We start from the raw sequence: 23148 nt of genomic DNA on the forward strand, positions 1-23148 counted from the left end.
ATCCCTAATCTCCGAACGACTGCTAAACAACAAAATGTGTCTGCGAACTAACTGGTCCATTCAGTCTCTTCGCAATTTTTGATGTATGAGATTTACAGTGGCTGCCCATTAACATTACTATATTATTTTCAAGTAAGAACATTTAGTCACAATACGCAACCACAACCACCCCATCTCCTGTATGACAGCATAGGCTGGCCTCGCTAATATAACTGTATATGATATCAGGAACATCAGACCATGTCTGTCAGAGTGTGCTGCCCTCCGTCTGGTCTTCAGTCAGCCAGATCAGGCACATTTCAGACCCCTCCTCATCTGCCTCCGCTGGCTCCCTGTATCTGCCCACATCAAGTTAAAGTCCCCGATGCTGGTCTTCAGATCAACCAGTCGAACTGCTCCTCCACGCACCAGGTCAGTTATTAAGACGTGTCCCATCCAGCCCACTACAGTCTGTAAAGGAACAATGTCTGGCGATTCCACCACCCCGCAGCAGAAAGGCTTTAATCGGACTCTTTGACTGGTGAACTCTCCACCATGGATCCTCGATGGTGGAGTGAGCTGTCCATCTCAAACTGGTCTGCGAACTCGCTCACAATCTTCAAGAAGCTCCTGAAGACTCTCCTTTTTCACAAAACCCATACCTCTACCAGCCACTAAATAAATCACCCTTCCATACTCAACCCCGAGCACTTAGGATTGGTACTTCTGTTCTGACACAGAAAACACACAGGTCTTCTAGTAACACAGCAGATGACCCACAGTTGGAAACAGAGACAGAGGTGCTCCTGTTTGCAGGGGAAGGCGGGTCACTCATTCACAACATGAGAATAGTCCTACATGAGTAAGATGACTGTATGAGAGAGGGAAAAGGAAGGAGAAGAAAAATGTTGGAGGGAGGAAATGGTTCTCACACCATAAACACGATAAACTGAGAAAACAATCAGATAGAAGGGGGAAATATGGTTTGAAAACTTACCTGTGATGAATATAAATAATTCTACAGAATGCCAACTGCAAAAAAGAAAAATTGCAGATTAGTCAATGGCTAATAAAACACATAAAAATGAAGAATAACAGAGATTGATCAAATATACTCACCCCTATGTTTATAGCACCGCCAGAACCAGAGTCCAAATCCAGTCATTGCAAAAACCCCCAAAACAACAGGTATCACCACAGCAAACACAACAGATGAGTCCTTTTCACCAACTGTGGATTTAAAACAAAATAATTTAGTCTTATTCATTTTTGTTCAAGGGAAGCACATACAGGAGACAGAATATGTTTGCCTACCTAAAGTTAATATTTACAGTTTTCAGGATTAAATTTAAACTGACAAACCCAGGAACAAAAGTTAAGTGATAAATGAGTATTGGATTCAGTATCTTACCCCAAGCCTTGGTGATATTTCCAGATATGCTGCTATGCTGGACCACACAGCTGTAGTGATGTATGTCTGTGTGTTCTGCTGGTATCACAACACTCTTTCTTGTCTGATAAGAACCATCTCCATTTGGTAACACTTCACCTTCAATAATCCTCTCAACCACAGGCTGCATGTCTGACCCAAACCACTGAACCTGCACTGTTTGTGGGTAGAACCCAGTCACATGACACGTGATCTCTGTGAAGGAGTTTTTCTTCTCAAATAGCCTGACTTCTGGAACTGTGGAATGAACAGATGACACCACCAACAAGAAATGTAAACTTAATTACTCAGTCTTATATAGAAAGTACTCGTTGCATACTTTTAGTTCACTTTGTAGACTGCTGTGTTGTAAACTTAACTTACTGGATGCTGTAGTAAAGCTGTCTGGAATTTATATATTTTACACTTTATATTTTGCATTTACATTGTTTTCCTTTTTTCATGCTCTCCTCAGTTAAATTCAGCTTGTGAAAGAGAACAGCTCTACTCCTCTTACACATAAGTTATGAACTCCAAATGTGAGCTTTGAAATTTTACCTCTCTTCATGCGCAGGCTAGGGGCATGTCGGAGGAACTCCTTAATTCCTTCAACACAGTTCGTTCGGTAGAAATAGTCAAGTAATTCAAGATTGGTTTGATCCCTCTCCCTCAGTCTCTTATAGAGGACTGCTTGTGGAACCGCTGCTATAAATGTTCGAGTCTCAATATCAAGGCTTACGAAGTCCTTGCCATTAAATGCATGAGTTAAAAAGGCTTGTGCAGTTCCGTCAGGATGGAGATCACATCCACCGTAGGCCTGATAAATGGAAGCACCTAAAATTTTGAAAAGTCTTTATAAGTTCAAATTCATCACATAAATGAATAATAAATATTCAATATTAAAAAATAGTTAGTCCACAATTTTTCTTTTTTTTTTTTTCTTTTCTTTTATAAAAATGGAATAGGCCATTTACCTGTGACATTAAACTGCTGTGTGGCTGATTTCAGACCTTTTACTATTTGGTCTTGGTCAATTTCTGCTGTGTCAACCAAGAAGTCCCAGTATTGCTGTCCCATTGTGTTGTTCAGCCATTCAGGGACAGGTATTGTACCTTTCATATTACTGTCATAGTAGAAGACTGGCACATCATCCACAGTCATTAACTCAAAGTAATGTGGCAAGTCAAAGCCTTGGGATGCAACAAGATACAAGTGCAAAGAATGCACATCTGTAAAATATAAAAGAATTTGCCATAAGACTATGACCATAGACTACACCCCTGCAACCCCCAAAGATGAAAACACACTGTGACCCAACAAAGCAACATTTGTTAATGAACTTTTGTAAAATGTAAAGGAATTCACTGTGACACTGTCCACACTGTTCACTATAAGACATTATAATCCCATATCACAGCACTTAACCTAATTAACTTTGGTTAAATATATGAGACAAGACTGTGACCTTAACTGCAATTAATTAAAGAAAAATACATTTCAAAATGAAAATAAATTTTCCATGCTGCACAAAACACTGGCTAGAGCCCTGTGTGTGTGTGTGTGTGTGTGTGTGTGTGTGTGTGTGTGTGTCTGCAAACGTGAGTACAGTAAACAGATTGCATGGGTTCTAGCTACCCTGGAGAATTTACCAGTATTTTTTTTGACTGCACTAAACAAGTAGCAGAGACAGGGGTTGGTTGTCACACCTTTTCACCTCATCTGTATTTCTCAGCATCACTGTATCTTACTCAACACATTGTAACACTGATTGCTTGCCTGGTTTAAAATATAAAAAAACATCTATTTTAACAGAAAATCATCAGCATTGTGTAACCGTGGCAGCATCATTCATTCTACATTCATGCTATTTCAACAGAGTTGGTTGAAGCATTGTAGCTAACTATCTATGGTTTTATTGTTGTAGGCATTTTTAAGACTGCTAAATCTGAGTACATACTTGACAAAGAGCATGTAACAAAATCTGAATAGAAGAAATTTTGAATACTGCAGGACAATTGCAAAGTAGTCATTTGGGCCAGTTATCTCAACATTACCTGTGAAGAGCTTCAATTCTGCAGCACATAGTTTGGATAACATTGGAAAAGATAATTGGGGAAACAGTGTAAGGTGCAAGGTTTTAGGTAGGTAAGACAGAATGATAAACTCTACTGATTAAACAATGTTTAATGCATAAATACCTAAGAGCAGTGGTTCTCAGCTTCAGTCCTGAGGGCCCACTGTCCTGTACTTCTTTGTTTTAACTCTCCTGAGCTCAGGATTGACACACCTGATTCCACTGATCAATTAATCATCAAGCCCTTGATCATCTCGATTAACTGTGATAATGAAGAGTTAAAATAAAGACGTGCAGGACAGTGGCCCACCAGGACTGGAGTTGAGAACCACTGCCTTGAGTTACGACTCTCCTGTCTTCACCACTCCTACTGCACTCCGTCACTCAACCAATTTAACGTCAATGTGTCATTTCACAGATTGACCACCAGAGGGAGATGGACGACAACACCAGGCTTCGCCACTTTAATTCACATGATTATTAGTTTTATTCGGTCATCATTTTTATCTGTTGTCTAGAGAACTTAACTTTCTTGTGTTTCATTATTTAGCGTCCAGTCCTAAAGTAATCCTGTCTCGAGTTCCCTGTCAGTCGTTACTCTTCACTTTGTGCAGTATTTTGCACTTGAATTTCTGGTAATCCTAAATCACCAGTAAATCTTCACAAATTTTATCTGATGTCTTTGTGTTTCCTGGGTTGACTCCACAAGTGGACTCATATCACCTCAGTGACTCTTAGAAGCTAGATCTACCTGCTCCGATGTGATATCACCTTTCATTTTCTTCTCAGAACAGCAGGGCGGGCTGCAGGATGCATGGACTGAGGAGGCGTTTGAGATTTGCAAGGGGGCAAACGTGTAAATTATGACTAGGCTCAGGGCTGGGCAATATAGCTGAAAAATCACGATAAATGTCTCATTTCAGTCGATATCCATAATTATTGATCATTTTAATGATCTATTTTTAATAATTACCAGGAGAAAAAAGGTTGAATTTCACCACTGTATTTTGTACGACTGAGTATTAGCGCCATATTGAGGGGAAAATGTGCGATTTCGAGAATAAGGTTGCAATATTACGAGAATAAAGTCGTAACTGAGAGAAAAGTCGAGAAAACAGCTTAAAATTGTAATTTATTAAGCATAAAGTCCTACTGTTTCAAGAAAAAATCATAACATTACGAGAATAAAATCGTAACAAAAGAGGCAGTTTCCTCCAAGTCTGTGTGGTTCTTTCTTCAGAACAGACAGTTTCTTGCACAATCTTTTCAAAGTCCGGATAGTGCTGATGTGCCAAAAGATCAAGTATTTGGTTATTTGTGAATCCCATACTTACGCATAACTTCACATGTTTGGGGTTTGTTAATGCAACTGAAATTTGTGTATTCCTTAGGTGCTTTTCTGGCGGTTTGCATTTAATGCATTAAAGTCAAACTATCGAAAATGCTATCGAACAGTTTTCGTATTGCTATTGATGAAGTGTCTATTGCGGTACATATCGCTATCCTTTCGTCTCCCAGGCTTAAGGCTACAGTTAAAACTGAGGGGGCAAAAATTATATTTGAGAGGCAGAGACCCCTTTCGCCCCCCTTCCGTGGCGCCGGCCCTGCAGACCACTTAGATAATGGCCTGCGAGAATACTGAAAAATCAAAAATATTTTTAAGTGAGACATGCCACCGTCTTGAAAATAACTTAAGAGCCCTGTAGTGGAACAATTCTGGCCTCAGTGTTATCATGGAGAGAAATCAAGGTGTTTTTCTGATGCATTAGAATTGCTTTACTTATTGCCACTATGTGTTTTTTTTTCCCTGTATGGACGAATAAACTATTTTTTACATAAAGTCGTCTTAAACGTAGGCTAAAATACAAGTGTGGGGGAAAACAGGCTATTGATTCGTAATTAGCAATAAATATGGCGTCACACCTGATTTTAACACGACGTTAAGACCAATTTGCGACTTGCAGGCAGAGGTCATCAAACATATATGTTTAATTTGGTGTGAAATTTTAAGATTTTTGCACACTCACCTCCAAAAGATGGTTGAAGAAATGTTAAGACAATACAGAAGCACAAAAATGTCCTCATTTTGAGCTCTTGATTTCCTGTATTTTAACACTTCCGAGAAACGCAGGACTGTAGGATGTTAAAGAGAAAGCGAAAGAAAAAAAAATAAGGGTGGCTCTGTGAATTCAGTTGGAGTGTTCATGTGATTTAGGCTGTGGATAGTTGTCTTTATTAAATTATTTTCAGAACGTTCCTAATAAAAAGAATACCCGATTATCATCCGTCACTGCAACAACACATGTCACTTAAAGTCCTCCATTGCATCTTTGCAATTGCACAGAAATCGTCACCTATTGTGTATAAGAACCCAAACCAGGCATGGCGTTTGTTTGGTTCTTCATAACTCATGCACTTACTGACTGTGGCATAGTTGGTTTTGGTTTGGTTGGTTTTATTAGCTTGAAATGCTCATAGTCCTTAAATGGAAAAATCGTAAGAAAAATAACTATTGGTTCGCAATCGATAAGGTGGTGCTCTGCTGTGCTAAGTTTAACTCCTCCAGCAGCACTTTCCCACTGTGGGTGGGTGGTAAAACAGAAAGTCAGCTGGGCTTTGTTTATGAGAAGTAAATAGATTAAACTGAATTTTCTTGTATTTCAGGTTTTGAAGTTGGAGCTGAAATATAAGCAGTGAAGAAAAAGGTGGTGAGATGTCTTGGCCAGACACCATGCTGTGAATTTACCTGCAAGGTCACTGAAGTCACCCGAGAAAAAAAGAATACTCTTACGGTTGTACTTATACGGTTGTACTTACAAAGGCCAACTAGAAACACAGTTATGATAAGCACCACTCCAGCAGACCATTGCCTGAGCTGAAGCCTGGAGACTCTGTAGCACTTTAGCTTGACAGTGAGAATGGTTAGACCACTGCTGCTACAGTTGTGCAAAAGAGTAACACTCCAAGATCCTACTTAATTTGTGCTGAGAGAGGGGTTTTTCCAAGAAATAGGAGGCATCTGCATCTCCTGACCCCACCAGTTCATTTAAGTTCCAAGTTCAAGACTAAAATGGTTGAAAAGGGATACATCAATCTTTTATAAGAGGACTGAACAATTTATTTCTTATTCAAATGTGGAAGAGGCTTAGACATAGACAGTCAACAGGAAATTATTTTATTATTTCAGTATTTTCATTGTTGGCTATGTCTGGGTTTAATTTAAGTTCTTCCCCTTCAGTAATGTCTAGCTGACTCAAAGAAAGGAAGATGTAATGTAATGACACATGAATGCACTAGTTACTACAGCGCACCCATAATTAAGTACTATAACCAGTTGCCAAGACAACTATAAAAGTTTCTTCTGTATGAAAGTACTTTCAACACACTTGTTGTTCTCTCTATCTATAATCTTCTCTAAAATCTTTTATATGAATCAATTAAATGTTTAAAAAATAGAGATCCCCGATCTCTGGATGACTGCTAAACAAACAAACAAACAAACAACAAGACGTCAAGCAGTCATGCTCTATTTACCTAGTGAAGCAGAGGTTTTTGTTTTTTTCTCTTTTCTGGACACCAACGTGTTGATTCTGTGCAGCCTACATAAACATAGAACACAGATGAAGCAAAATCTATCTAGTTCATTCATAATCGGTGTGCAATAAATATTAAGTCACAGCGATATTTAACGCAACACTAGGATTTGAGACTTTGAGAGGCTAGAAATATGTATCATTTACAACCTGGTCTCATGGGATATACGTACCTGTACCTGGGAGTATGCATTTGTGGCTCTTCAGAAAAGTGGCCCGAGGTAGTATATGTGATGAGACTCTGTAGATTATTTATGTTGGTGTTAAATTTTAAGATTATAACACACTCACACCCAGATGATTTTTGAAGAGCGTTTAAGAGAACACAGAGGCACATAATGTTCTTCATTTTTACAGTCTTCACGCAATCTTCAGTCTTCAAACTACACGCCCAGGAAACAACAGGACTGTATAAAGAGAAAGTAAAAGAAGACAACTTTTAAAAAGTGTCTCTGTCAGTGTTGTACAGATACCCGTGTGGAAAATGACTCAAGAAAAAGTTGAAGTAACTCAAAACAACTCAACTATTACTTTTAAAAATATCTGATATTAAATGTACTTAAGTAGACCTATCAAAAGAACAAATCAATGACAAATAATAAAAAAGCAGTTCCTTGTTGTTTTATATGCTTTATATGTTGTACAAAAACAGAGTCTTATGAACTGTCAACAAAACAAAGCAAAAGAAAAAGAAATCACGGTCAGGCATACCACAAGTGAGAAAAGGCAAGGAAAAACAAAAGAAAAAGGAAAATAAAAACTACTAAAATGGGGGAGGGGGGACAATTAAACATTTTAGTGATTTTATGGATCGGTTAGACATACACACATACATACATACATGAAGTCTATTAGCATACATAAATCTGTCCTTGCATTTATTAATTTCATTTTTAACCATTATGTTTCTGACTCATCTAATATTTATTATTTTTGTCATGTCTAGTATTCCATTCAGTTCGGTGTCATATAGGCTGTATTAAACTGTCCAAAGCAAATTAAACAAATTATACACTGTTGAGGAACATTTGAGAGTACAGACCAGGAACAGATTTTTGAAGTGGTCACACATAAGTTTTTAGTGTGTAATAACTTGGTTTTTTGTTTGTTTGTTTGTTTTCTGATTGTTTGCCTCCCAGGTCTACTGATTGTGCTGTCAAGCCAGTTTTTAGAGGTTCTTTAAAGCTCAGTAAATAAAGTAAATAAATAATCATCAATAAATAAATAAATATGTCTCCAATGAAAAAGAGTACTCTAAGATGGCCGAATTGTCTCCTTCAACGTCACTGAGATGGTGCGTAAGTGAACCATACTGGGCTATTAGTAGCCTTGTCCCAGAAGTCAATATTATTTTCTTGTAAATGGTAAAACAAACAGGCCACTCAGTTAAAATGCAGAAGAAATACTATCTCTGCATAATCTGTATAATCTTTAACATGTCAACAATCTCCAGACTTCTTCTTAATAATACACCCAACACCTACCCCTTACACTCTCCACCCTTTCATTTTCTACAGGCCATTACTCCCACTTTTCCCCCTTCACTCGCTTTCACCATCAATATGTCACTCACAACAGGAACATTCCCCATCATTTTTAAGCAGGCTCAGGTTACTCCACTGCTCAAGAAACCAACACTGAATACATTACATATAGAGATTCACACTAGTCTCTCTCCTCCTGTTTCTGTCTAAAACCCCTGAACAGGCTGTCTTTAACCGGATTAATGTTGTTCTGAAATAGAATAATCTGCAAGACACTGGCCTGCTCATGGTTGTGGACAACTTGTGGGCGACAAGGACAACCACCAAGTCATCAATCTTCTTTCTGCCTGAGCTGTCTGTAGCCACTGACACTGTTAATCACCAAATCTGGACACTCTCTCTGACCTTTTTATCATGGGGATGGCACTCAGACGGTTTGAGTCCTGCTTCTCAGTGAGATCCTTTTGGGTGTCATGGAGAGGCCGTGGCACCCAAATGTGGACCAGAAACATGATTTACAAGCTTATACATTTTCATGAATTATGCATTTTATAAATCTATACATTTTATAACTTTTTAATGTAACTTTTATGATAATTACCACTACTACTACTTCTACTGTTACTACTACAACAAAAAGGCTGCCAAAGTATAAGGCAACACATTGCAAATATAAAAGGTAGTGCATCATATGATGACACCTTAAATTTGACATAGTTCAAGCTCTGAAATGTAATATGCCCATTCACAGTTAACAGATTAGAAACGTAACTGAGGGACAAAAGCATGAGTAAATATGAACTGAAATGATGAATCTTACAAAAGAGAAAAACGCTGAGATTGGGAAAAGTGCTCATCTGTTTTAATGTGCGGTTCTATGAGAACATATGAGTAGTGTATTATTTGGTGGGGAAAAGAGAGGGCTGTTATTCTTGAAAGCTTATGCTATAGTGAGGTATATTAGAGTACACTTCAGAGAGAATCTTCAGAGGCCAGGCTTAAGGCTCAGAGGCCTTGGACAGGTGGATGTGCAAGGGACAAATCTCATATTTCTCCTGCTTCCATGGCAGGTAAAATTAATAAACATGTGTAACAAAACAATGAGACCAGTCAGAAACAAGAGTAAGGGATACTCTTTTTTGTGATGGAGAATCATCCAGTTGTTTCCAACGTCGGAGTCTCACATTCTTTGAGTTGATTCTGTAAGTAAGTAAAAAGAAAACAAAAGGCAGAAAAATAAAGATGTTATAAATATTTCAAATTTCTCCAAAGGGGTTTGAAAAACTGACCTGTGATGATTAATAATGATTTTACATTACAATGTAAAACAGTGTCACTCATTTTATAAATGAATGATAGTTTCACACCATGCCAAAAGCAGAACTTAAATGGTAGCACATTGATGAATCTAACCTAAAATAGATTCTTAATATTTTAAGTATTTCCACTAACATCAACATTTATGAGAGTCATGGCTGGGTTTGATGTGTCCATTGAAATGGAACAAGGCATTTTAATCCCTGCGCTTTATTTATTTATCTATTTTTGCTTTTAACCTTGTTAACACTAGAAGCGCCGTGCCGGTTTGACCCACTTATACCGGTTTGCCATCATTTTAATGAACTCTAAAAGTTCACTGAGTATCACATGTTAAGGCAAATAGGCCATTTACCAGTCAAGTTAAATTGTTTGATGGCAGATTCAGAGCGCAGTATTACACTCGGAACGAATATACACATGCCTATGGCCAAAGTAGCGTCTGCCAGAGCCGTTGAGAGACGGCTCTGGCGTCTGCATAGTAAACCGAACATACATTACTGCGAATCCCGACAGACATAATATCCGCATTATAAAGCATGTATTTCTCACAATACGCTAGTTTGCCGACATAAGACATGGTGGAAGTTAATACTACGTACTGAAACGACTGAAAACACAGCAAACATACAGACAAACCGATACATGCCGCCATTACGAGAACAAAGGACCTTACAAACTTAACTACATAATGGCGGGCATGATCACCGAACGATCGGATACGAAGTAAACTCAAAGCGCGCATATTTTACCAATGCAGAGTTTACTTACTGGTATCCGAACGCACACAAAGATTCGATGAATGCAGAATACAACAGTACTTCGCGATGAATACCACAGCAGCAGTGGAAACCGGAGGCGTTACTCAAAGTCCTTTGTTACAGTGACTGTATTAGACAGACTGAACGGCACTGGGCTCAGGGAGAGATTCTGGAGTTAAACACAAGGATCAGGCAAGAAGACAGGACTCAGTTTAGACACAGTTACAGGCTCACATTTGGGATAAAATGAAAGTACTTTTTTTCTTCTTTACAAAGCTGATCTGAGTTGGTTCGATCAACTCTAATTATGTTAACTCTGAGTTAAGCGTATGCATGACAATTGTAAAAAGCCATCATCAATGGAGCTCCGATACTACGATTCACCATGGCAACCGGCGAAAACAAAAGTCGTTTTACTTTACCCCGCTGCAGTTACAAATTCGGATACGTGTTTATGGCGAGTATGAGCACATTTTCCAAAAAGAAAAAAAAAGGGGGGGGGGGGGGCAACACAACTGCATCGACAAAGGCGAGACAATTGGCGTGTGAGAGAACTGCTGCCCGAGTCAATGCGTAAGTTTGAATGTAGAAGTCTATTCATTTAACATTTAAGCACACTTTCTTTTAATATTACAGGTGGAAGTGGTGGAATGTAATTGAATAAAATTCTATTTTCTTTTAGGAGCAATCCCATGGGCGCAAAACTCACATGGCAGTCGCTGAAAATGGAATACAAAAACAGGTAAGACACATTTTGCTCAGGCCTACAGGCTCATGATTGTACCTCATTTTGGTTTTAATCATATTTGACATATTAAACAAAGTAAATGTCATTCAGTGGCTATTTCAACTTGGAGTAGCTTTAACCCCCAACAGTACGCTGTTTTTAAGACCCACAAATGTCCTCTCGCCTAATATCCTGCTTAGCAGATTAACATTTGGGCTGTAAATACTCCCAGAGATTTTGCCAATTATAGTAGTTTAAAGTATACTGAAACAGAATGCTGTTCTTCATCACAGGATGATGATGAGGACACGTTGTCTGCTCCCACAGAGAGAGATTCAGAAAGGCCTACTGTGGTTTACATAAATATTATGTATGGTGGCTACTGATATTTCTCTCCCTATTAAAATGTTTTTACATTCTTGTGTGGAACTTTGAGTTTAAAATGCACATTGAAGGGATGACACGTTCTTATCCTTTTTAACAGAGCATGACTGGGCATTACCAGGAGGAGAGTCCATCAACCTCCACAGCACAGATTGACACAGTGAGATGTTCAGTAAATGCCAGGTTAATTCTGCATGTAGAACTGTAGAATTTAATGTCATTCTTATGTTTTCTCAGTTATGAATTAAGGAGTTGTATAAAATGCATCTCCTGAAGAAAATGGCTAAGACTGACTGAGAAACGATGCACTTGCAGTGGCAGATTAAAAGGCCTATCTTGAAATTCAAATTCTGGAACACCAGTTAGAGGTGGGTGCATGGTCACAGGTGAATTGTGAACTGTTGTGAGCAGAATGTCATGAACACGATATCATTTAAAATATCATCAACTTCAACTGAATGATTCTACATAAGTCACATGCAATCCTGTGGAATTCCTCTTTGATGGTCCTTAGAGGTCTGACACTATGAAAATGTGCAGTAGCCGTTTAAATGGAAGTGACACTTTTTTACGGCTCTACAAACAGTTGCTTTCCCCTATATATCCGGCGTCACCAGTGTTATAAAGGAAACTCCAAAAAAATGAAGAGCAAAGAATTTGCTCTGATCTGAGAGCAAGAAGTCCACAGTGTCTAATATTAGAGATGTAGGCCAGAGTTGTTTGGATAAATGATAGGTTGCGATGAAAAACAGTAACGCTCGATTACGTAGTCATCATGGAATGATAATACAAATCTGGACACACAGAATTCCCCTCTGACACATCACCTTTAAGATATAATCTGCTGAATATGAGTCTTTATGAAGGGAATGGCAGTCAGGACTTCACCAAAACAAGCATTCAAGATCTGTGAGGTCTCTCTCACACACACCCACACACACACACATCCACACACACACACATGCAAATTACACTTTTGTGATATCTTAACAGAGTTAAACTAATTACCTGTTCTATTTGTTATCTACATAGAGTGTTTGTACATCTTTTAAAACAGATATGTCTGTAAAACCAGCACATAATTCAAAGAAATGCACCACTTAGCTGAAAAACCTCATTTTGCACTTTGTACCTTAATGTCCACAAATATAAGTAGATATATATTAAAAACAAAGTAACCAAAGTTAACTGTTTTCACTGTGATCTCTGACACAGAAAAGACATATGTATTCTAGTAACACAGCAGATGACCCACAGTTGGAAACAGAGACAGAGATGCTCCTGTTTGCAGGGGAAGGCAGGTCACTCATTCACAACATGAGAATAGTCCTACATGAGGCAGATGACTGTATGAGAGAGGACAAAGGAGGAGGAATAAAAATATTAGAGGGAGGAAATGGTTCTCACACCATCTGCACATTAACCCAAGAAAACAAATAGATAGAAAACAGATAACAGATAAAAAGGGGAAATATGGTTTGAAAACTTACCCGAACATAACTAATTTTACAGAATGCCAACTGTAAAACAGAAAAAATGCAGATAGTCAATGACTAATAAAACACATAAAAATCAAGAATAACTGACACTGATCAAATATACTCACCCCTACGGTTACGATGCCACCAGAACACGAGTCCAAATCCAATAACTACAAAAAAACCCAAAACAACAGGTATTGCCACAGCAAACACGACAGATGAGTCCTTTTTATGACCTGTGGATTTAAAACACAATAATTTAGTTTTATTCATTTTTGTTCGAGGGAAGCACATACAGGAGACAGAATATGTTTGCCTACCTAAAGTTAATATTTACAATTTTAAGAATTAAATTTAAACTGACAAACCCAGGAACAAAAGTTAAGTGATACATGAGTATTGGATTCATTATCTTACCCCAAGCCTTGGTGATATTTCCAGGTATGCTGCTATGCTGGACCACACAGCTGTAGTGATGTATGTCTGTATGTTCTGCTGGTATCACAACACTCTTTCTTGTCTGATAAGTACCATCTCCATTTGATAGCGCTTTGTTTTCACTATCCACCTCAGCCACAGGCTGCATGTTTGACCCAAACTAATGAATTTGCACTGTTTGTGGGCAGATCCCAGTCACATGACATGTGATCTCTGTAAAAGCAGGGTTTCGCTTCTCAAAAAGTCTGACCACTGGAACTGTGGAATGAATGGACAAAAACACCAGCAATAAGATTAGTAAGCATGATCTCTCTATCATTAAAATGAAAATCATAACATTGCAGTATGAAATTCATTTACTGGGCACCATAGTAAAGTTTTCTGTGTGGTGATTCATACACCTTTTTTTTTTTTTTTTTGCTTTTTTCAGGTAATTTCAGAAAGAGCACATTCTAGAGCATACTCTATTTTTCTACTAATAGGATTACTTTAGTACTTCCGATTGCTTCAGTAATGAATACAAATCTGACCTTTCATAATGCGTAGTCTACTGGTGTATTGCAGGAAATTTTTAATTTCATCGGCACAACTTTCACTGTAGTAAGAGTACATATCATCAATGATATAATGATCATGCTCTCTTAGTATCTTGTAGTGGGCAGCTTGAGGCACTGCAGCTGTAAATTCTCTGTTTTGAATATCAAAGCTTATGAAAGCCTTGCCGTTAAATGCATGTGTTAAAGAACCTCGCACAGGTCCATTTGGATGAAGCTCACATTGACCATGTGCTTGATAAACATTAATGCCGGTGGAAGCACCTAAAATTTCAAAAGTCTTCATCAGCTCAAATTTATAAACATGCACTGTTTGCACATTTTACATATCAATTTCCTGCCATGAATGATAAAATTTCACTGAATCTAACAAATTGTAGGTGTATCACATTACTATTACATGTTAATGATGTGGAAAGGGGAATTTACCTGTTAAATTAAACTGCTAGATGGCTGAATTCAGTGCGATTGTCATAGTTCGCCTGCCAAAATGTGTTGTAGAAGCAACATAACTCCAGAACTGTTGTGCATCTGTGCTGTTTGACCATCCAGGGACAGGAACTACATCATTCATTTTACTGTTGTAGTACAAGAACGGCACATCATCCACAGAAAACACCACAAAACATTCTGGCAAGTCAAACCCTTGTGATACAACAAAAATACCATTCAGCGAATGTACATCTGTAAAAAATGAGAGAATTCAGTAAAAAATGTGATCCTTAAGACAAACTGCAAGGAAAAAATACATCAGAATGGATATCACATGTCCAAACAGTAGGAAACTATTGTACAAATGAAAACAAATACAATGTTTTTTTCCATGTCATACACTTCTCGGGTGGCAACTGCAGGAGAGAATTTTTAGATTGCAGTGTGTGGGCTAATATATATTCTGAGTGATTCTGAGATTTAACATCGTACAGACTCTCCCCATGTCCCCCTGTTTTTCTCCCTCTCTCTCTCTCTGACCCTCTCTTCCTCCCCCTCTGTTCCCTTGACCCTTTTTATGGCCCAAGCCTCTCTGCGTTCAGGACCAATGAACACCAAAGCAAAAATCACTTGCAGTAACAGATAACGAACACCAGCCTTAGCATGATGGCAGGGGGAGACTGGATCACCTCGTGAGGTTAGTTTCCCTGTGAGAATGGAATTCAGACCATTCCACAGGCCCCATCTGCATTGCTCCACCCAGGCAGAACTACGTGGAACAAAAGAAAAATGACTCTAACCCCACGATATTATCAATTAACTGAGCAATAGGTGCCACTGGGTTGGCACCTATTGCACACCCGGCTGGCCTAGGAGGGGTCTCCTCTCTCTGTGGTCCTTCTCAAGATTTCTCCCATTTTTCCCTAGCATCTGGGTTTTTTGAGGAGTTTTTTCTTGCCCGCTATGAGGATCAAGTCAGGGGGTGCCACCCTGCTATGGTTGTTGTAATCCTGTGGGCATGTAAAGCCCTTTGAGACTGTGTTAAACAGTGTTACTGGGCTTTAAATAAACTTGAACTTGAACTTGCATATCGAGTCATAACCGTTCCTATAGTCATAAAGTGTGGTAAGACTAAAAATAAGCAGGAGCCAAGTAATGAGTAGCTAATTTTCTGGCCATCAGTGAAACTGTGCTGTTTTTAATGATAAAGAAACCATATTTGGTCTTGTTCAGAAGCAAAATGCAGTAGATACGAGTAGGCTAATGTAATTTCAATATTCTTTAACGGAAAAAAGTTATGTAATATTATTTAAACCAAACTCAAATTTAACACTTTACAAGATCCAAGGAGTCTCCTCCCTTAAGGCAGAGACACCCCCACGAGGACAGCAACACCCACCATCTGCAAATCAGATAAAATGCCAAACCTCTTGCTATCCTACAGTTCAGCAACGCTACAGGTTCAACTGCACTACAGTTCAGCTTAGCCTCAGTTGAGCTCCGGTTGTCTCAACCGTTATATAGGCCTAGTCCGTCCGTTCCATCCTGCTCGTCTCTGCGAGGACCCAGTCCAGCCTCACCACTTCAGAAGATCTGCAACACTTTGACTCTCCCGGCACCGACACGAAGTCTCACTCACATTCCACCTGAATAATTTATTCAACATTAGATTGAAACGTGTACGTTCGTATTCCTACTGTTTGAGTACGTGATAAATTATTTCTTGCTGAATGTGGTGTTCCAGGAACTTAGTTGGCTATTGAAGTATTCGAAGAGTATTATTATACTTGCTACTTTAATGCTCTTATTTTTTCATATGTTAAGGCTGATGAAGAGTTATTCGGAACAATTTCTAGGTTCAGTGTTCAGAGCGCTGATTTATATATAGAGGTTTTAAGAATAACTGTAATTTTACTGGGTTCAGGTTCTGAAATAAGGTATGGTTACAGCTAAGTGATGTTAGTATTAAGTCTAATATTCATAGTGAACCATTAACCAGAATTTTTCTATACCATTGGCACGACACACTGTACACTGTCCCTTCATTCTGCTCAGATTAAGAACCAGATATCAGTTTTAAACACTATTAAATCTCAGTAAATTACAGCTAGCCCAGACCTACTTGAAACAGACTATTTAAATTAAACATCGCCATGACTGTAGTGCTCAATAGGTGAATCTAGTTGGCTGTTTGTGGGCTACTTGCCACAGTCAACATCTTTGACCCTCCCATAAACAAAAGGCCCATTAAATCAATAAAAATATGATTTAATGTCTGTATTTGCTGAGTTGTACAATCCTAAATTTAACATGCCAACTATTTGATCACCTTGAAAAACTCTACTACTGGGTCGTCAAAAACAGTTGCAATAAAGAATTTCACCTCTGTGATTTTCTAACATAATTTGTGCAAGTACAATATTTAGCGAGATCATCACAGGGGCCATATGAGGGATAGACATGTAAATACAACGCTATAGCCTCTTCAGAGCCTGAGAACATGTCAGTGGCTGAACTGACCCACGCTGGGATAGTGTAGGCTATGGGGCTACTCCCGTCAAATGGAATAAACAAACAGCGGAACGCTGAAACACCGCTACTCATTGACCTCCACTAGCTACCCATGGCTGCCCAAATAAAATTCAAGTCACTAATGCTCGCTTACAGAGCGACTTCTGGGTCTGCACCCATCTACTTAAACTCGCTAATACAGGTTTATATGCCTTCTCGTCCACTGAGCTCCTCCAAGGAACATGGACTGGCATTGCCATCCCTACACACAAGGCAGTCTCAGTCCAGACTGTTTTCTTATGGTTTCCTGACAGTGGAACAAGCTACCAACTGCTATGACAGCAAAGGCGTCTGTCACTATCTTCAAGAACCCCTTGAAGACGTACCTTTTGCGAAAGCTCATACAGCTAACATCTCTAAAGCTGTGTTGTATCCGAATGTGACACGAAATTTTTGAGAGACGAGAATAGGCCTACATTATTGGCAGGACTAGAATGCACGGAGTTAATCGCGGCAAAACTGCGAGTTACACGAAATAGGCAAAATGAGCGTTGACTTGAGTTAGAGAATGTTCAACTCCTGCGAAAATTTCGCCTGGCGAAGGCAAATCACCCAGTATGACTAGAAGCCACATCCCCCTCCCCGAAACGTGTACACGTGTAATCTGATTGGTGTAATCAAAAACGCTTGCGTGACATAGCGCGAAATTTGGTTGCTCGGTTTTCAATTCTAATAATAATAATAATAATAATACTTTATTTGTTTAGGCAAGCCATCAAACCAGCGTGAGGTAAGCGAAGTGAAATTTCGCTTCGTGTTCGGTTAAAACGCCAGGGGTGCACCCTAACATGCCTTACTTGCACCTACTGTGTTCTTCTCTACCTACTCTACTGCCTCTGTCTTGAAAGAAAGCTCGCACTTGTTGCTTGCACTTTTAAACAGTTGTAATATTAAGCTCTTACTCTCTCTTACTCTCACTATACTGGAGCTTGGGGGTATTTTAGAAAGTGGGTTTAGTGAAAACTCTGAGTTTGTTAACCCTAAGATGAAGGAAACTCTGGGTTTCCGTTCCAGAAAGCGAGGTAACTCAAACTCTGGCTCAGTTACCATGGTAATTGACTCTGTGAACCTAACCTGCTCGCTGGCAGGTTTTCTTCAACAAACCCTGAGTTTCTCCCTGACTCTTCCCTCCGGCTGAACCTGAAGCAGCTGTCAAACATGGCGTCTCCTTTCCTCGCTAACCCGAACGGTGTTGAAGCCAAATTAATTCGCATAGCCTTAAGTCAGGAGAGGTTTATGAAACCCCGATTAGATGTATTATCATTCCCTGATGACTACGTAATCGAGCGTTACCGTTTTTCATCACAATCTATCATTTATCCGAACAACTCCGGCCTACATCTCTAATATTAGACACTGTGGATTTCTTGCTCTCAGATCAGAGAAAATTCTTTGCTCTTCATTTTTTTTTTGCCGACTGGAGTTTCCTTTATAACACTGGCGACACCGAGTATATCGGGAAAGCAATTGTTTGTAGAGCTGTAAAAAAGTGCCCCTTGCACTTAAACGGCTACTGCATATTTTCGTAATGTCAGACCTCTAAGGACCATCGAGGAGGAATTCCACAGGATTGCAGGTGACTGATGTAGAATCATTCAGTTAAAGGCAATGATATTTTAAATTATATTGTTCATGACATTCTGCTGCGACCTCAGACTGGGATCAGTCGTTAGTTTTTATGTTGCAGGGTTTCCCAGTGTCATGGGCTTCATCGATGGCACACAGATCCCTATCACTGCTCCTTCAGTTAGTGAAGTAGAATATGTGAATAGGAAGTCTTTCCACAGCATTATTGTGCAGGTGCAATGACTATTGTCTTACAAATAAGAAAGCCTGTACATCACAATGTACTGCAACAAATATTTCTCATTCTCTGCACTGTCAAGATCATATGTGATGCAGTGCACTTGATCACAAATGTTGAAGCCAGTGGCCCAGCTCTGTGCATAATATACGAATGTTTCATTAGTGTACCCTGAGCAACAGATTTGCACATGGTAAGTAAAGCTTACACAAATATCAAATATCACAAATGCACAAATATCATTTCCTTGTCTCCCTCTTTTAACATCATTAAAATGTATCCACTGTATAATTACAGGAGGGTTTGATGGCCACCTGCTTGGTGACAGAGAGTACCCATGCCAGTCCTCTCTGTTGAGCCCTTACCCTGACCCTGACCTGGGCCCCCAACAACGTTCCAGTGTGGCCCACTGCAGGACTAGAGCCTGGGTTGAGATGACAATAGGCATGCTCAAAGCCTGGCTCCAGTGTCTGCCTAAACTCAGGGTAACCCCAGAGACGGCATGTGACATTATTTTGCCATGTGTTGTTCTCCATAATATTGCCACAGTTAGAGGAGAGCAGCACCCTGCCGCACAAATGAACCACCCTGAGGAAGACAGTCCCATCCACCCTGCAGATGTCCTGGATGGAGGAGCTGTCTGAGACATAATTTGCCAAAAACATTTCACAGATTAAGATACCACCACCCCCCGCAGTCAAATAAAGAAAAATCAGTCACATTTTATTTGGTCTTCTTTATTTCCTACAAATGCAACAATTACTATATTTAGATTGTTCCAACACTTAACAATTCACCTGTGACTATGCACCCACCTCTAACTGGTGTTCCAGAATTTGAATTTCAGGATAGGCCTTTTAATCTGCCACTGCAAGTGCATCGTTTCTCAGTCAGTCTTAGCCATTTTCTTCAGGAGATGCATTTTATACAACTCCTTAATTCATAACTGAGAAAACATAAGAATGACATTAAATTCTACAGTTCTACATGCAGAATTAACCTGGCATTTACTGAACATCTCACTGTGTCAATCTGTGCTGTGGAGGTTGATGGACTCTCCTCCTGGTAATGCCCAGTCATGCTCTGTTAAAAAGGATAAGAACGTGTCATCCCTTCAATGTGCATTTTAAACTCAAAATTCCACACAAGAATGTAAAAACATTTTAATAGGGAGAGAAATATCAGTAGCTACCATACATAATATTAATGTAAACCACAGTAGGCCTTTCTGAATCCCTCTCTGTGGCAGCAGACAACGTGTCCTCATCATCATCCTGTGATGAAGAAGAGCTTTCTGTTTCAGTATACTTTAAACTACAACAATTGGAAAAATCTCTGGGAGTATTTACAGCCCAAATGTTAATCTGCTAAGCAGGATATTAGGCGAGAGGACATTTGTGTATCTTAAAAACAGCGTACTGTTGGGGGTTAAAGCTACTCCAAGTTGAAATAGCCACTGAATGACATTTACTTTGTTTGATATGTCAAATATGATTAAAACCAAAATGAGGTACAATCATGAGCCTGTAGGCCTGAGCAAAATGTGTCTTACCTGTTTTTGTATTCCATTTTCAGCGACTGCCATGTGAGTTTTGCGCCCATGGGATTGCTCCTAAAAGAAAATAGAATTTTATTCAATTACATTCCACCACTTCCACCTGTAATATTAAAAGAAAGTGTGCTTAAATGTTAAATGAATAGACTTCTACATTCAAACTTACGCATTGACTCGGGCAGCAGTTCTCTCACACGCCAATTGTCTCGCCTTTGTCGATGCAGTTGTGTTGCCCCCCCCCCCCCCCTTTTTTTTTCTTTTTGGAAAATGTGCTCATACTCGCCATAAACACGTATCCGAATTTGTAACTGCAGCGGGGTGAAGTAAAACGACTTTTGTTTTCGCCGGTTACCATGGTGAATCGTAGTATCGGAGCTCCATTGATGATGGCTTATTATAATTGTCATGCATGCGCTTAACTCAGAGTTAACATAATCACAGTTGATCGAAGCAACTCAGATCAACTTTTCTGGAACCGAAAACTCAGAGTTTCCCATTTCAGGGTTCATCAACGCAGAGTTCATTATTAAACTCAGAGTTTGTTAAACCCGCTTTCTGAAATACCCCCCTGGAGTAGGTGACCCTCCTTATTCTGATCTGCTCTGTTTGTGTGTGTGTGTGTTTCTCTCTGAATTGAACTATAACCTAACAGAGGTCAATTTAGATGTAAATTTGTTTTTTGTTTTTTTTAATGTATTTTTCATTTTGTTTGCTTGTTTGTAACCATGTTTGGTTATTTTGGTGTTGGCTTTATGTAGTTCTTAGTTCAGGAAAAGGCTTTGTCAGGCCTTGTGTCATATAGCTCTATCATAAACATATCTCTGACGCTGCATGAAGAAGCAGGCTTTTGTAAAAACAAATGAACGATTAAATGATCTTTTGAATATTTTGCTTAAAATATTCCACCTATTGTGACTAAAAAGTGATCTATCTCTGAATATTATGTTGGAGTTGGAAAAATAATGAATGATGAAGTAATGCTTGTATATTTTGAGTCTAGTGGAATGTTGCACTATGCATAGCAGCCTCAGAGGGGAGATGATGGAGCTGTGAAGATGGATTTCTGAAATAAAGATGCCTTGACTTCTATCCAGTGTGTTGCCCGTGTGACTGCACACACACGTGAAATTGAAACCATTGCGTGTCATTCAAAACACACACCCCGGGCTGACGTGAGATCAAAGCAATGCCTTTTCTAGATGAAAATATAATTAGTCAGTGTACTACATGCTGTGTAACACAGGTTAATGTTCTGATTGACGTCATGGCCTCTAGAGTTAGTGTTTTCACCTGAAGTATTTTTTTTTGTTCTGCACCTGACTTCTTGATGAAAGCTCTGGGTAGTGCCAAGGTCATGTTATCGTGTGTACACGCTTTGCGCTGAAGGGTGAAATGAAACCTTTAAAAGACTCAGACTTGAAGTGAAAGCGCTGGAAAAAGGTTTGGTGTTTCAAAGTATTTCACACACAGCTGCTTGCTGACCTTCCCTGATGGTTTTTAAAAGTTGTAAAGGTTAATGATGAATCATTTCATTTGTCTCAGTGTAACCCTTCAGGTGAGGCCTAGGGTTTCACAAAAAGCCACCTACAGTATTTGTATTTCCTTTTGGACATAGTCATTGTGTCATAGCTTACCGCTGAATGTGACTAATTCACCACTTTGGGTGACAGCCGTTAAAGGGCTGACAAAGACTGGCAGGAAAGCTGACAATTACACATCTGCAAAGTTTGCAGATACATTGCCATGCTGATGATTTATAGTAGTCAATTTTTCTCATAAAAATCCTGAATAAATACTCGCATTCCTGACGTGTGGCACATGTCAGGGAAGAGAAAAAGACATTTTTTGTATGTATGTATGCCTATATGTATGTATTTGTTTATTTCTAAGGAATTTATTCATTTATTTATACCCATGTATGCCTGCTAGCTCGTGACTGAATAAATAAACTCCAGCTCCAAGTTTAGCGCTTTACCAATAATCTATTATAATATAGTGTACTTACATGCAATCTCTATTATCGGCATTTAAAAAGCAGGGATTGAAATCACGACCTGGAATTCGCCGTCTTTGTGACGACATCAAGCATGACGACATTCGTGAGAGACACAATAAATAAAGCGATCGCAGCTGAAAGGGCACCATTCTGGTATAGAATTAGCGACGGAGCGAATTAACGAATCGGAGCTATTGAATCATTTCAGCGACAACTGTTCAACAGGACGTTTCTGAGGGTAAGTTTGATTTTCTTTTAATTGCGCAGCACCACACTAGGATAAGAAAATGATTTGGACCTGTATGTTCCTTAGATGTAATACTGTAGCCTGCTTTTTAACTGTAAGCCGGCCGTCACCTCGGGGAGACAGTCCGATGGCACGGATCCTAAGACAAATTGACAGTTGACAGTCAGTCATTAGGACGTCCTCCCACGGGGGCAAGCTCAACCGGGCCACTGCCCTCGTCTGACTTTTCTCGGCCGACCAGCGGCAAATCCCCGTTAAAGGGCAAACTTGTGCTTGGATGTGCTTAACGTAACCTGATATTATACCGCATAATATTAAGAAT

The 23148-nt window shown here is 39.3% G+C and overlaps 1 protein-coding gene across 1 annotated transcript in view; it reads right to left on the reverse strand.

The window, feature by feature from the left end:
• Window positions 1–21939, reverse strand: part of LOC115825533 (IgG receptor FcRn large subunit p51-like) — a 28570-nt gene extending 6631 nt beyond the window's left edge. Inside the window, exons 1-4 of the mRNA XM_030789317.1 lie at window positions 21900–21939; window positions 2383–2637; window positions 1967–2242; window positions 1391–1666 (exon numbers count right to left, since the gene is read on the reverse strand). Coding sequence (XP_030645177.1) covers window positions 1391–1666; window positions 1967–2242; window positions 2383–2637; window positions 21900–21939 — 847 coding nt within the window. The remainder of the gene's footprint in view (window positions 1–1390; window positions 1667–1966; window positions 2243–2382; window positions 2638–21899) is intronic.
• Window positions 21940–23148: the final 1209 nt, after the last annotated feature.

The sequence above is a fragment of the Chanos chanos genome, chromosome 12 (assembly GCF_902362185.1).
Source record: "Chanos chanos chromosome 12, fChaCha1.1, whole genome shotgun sequence".
In the NCBI taxonomy this organism is placed as follows: domain Eukaryota; kingdom Metazoa; phylum Chordata; class Actinopteri; order Gonorynchiformes; family Chanidae; genus Chanos; species Chanos chanos.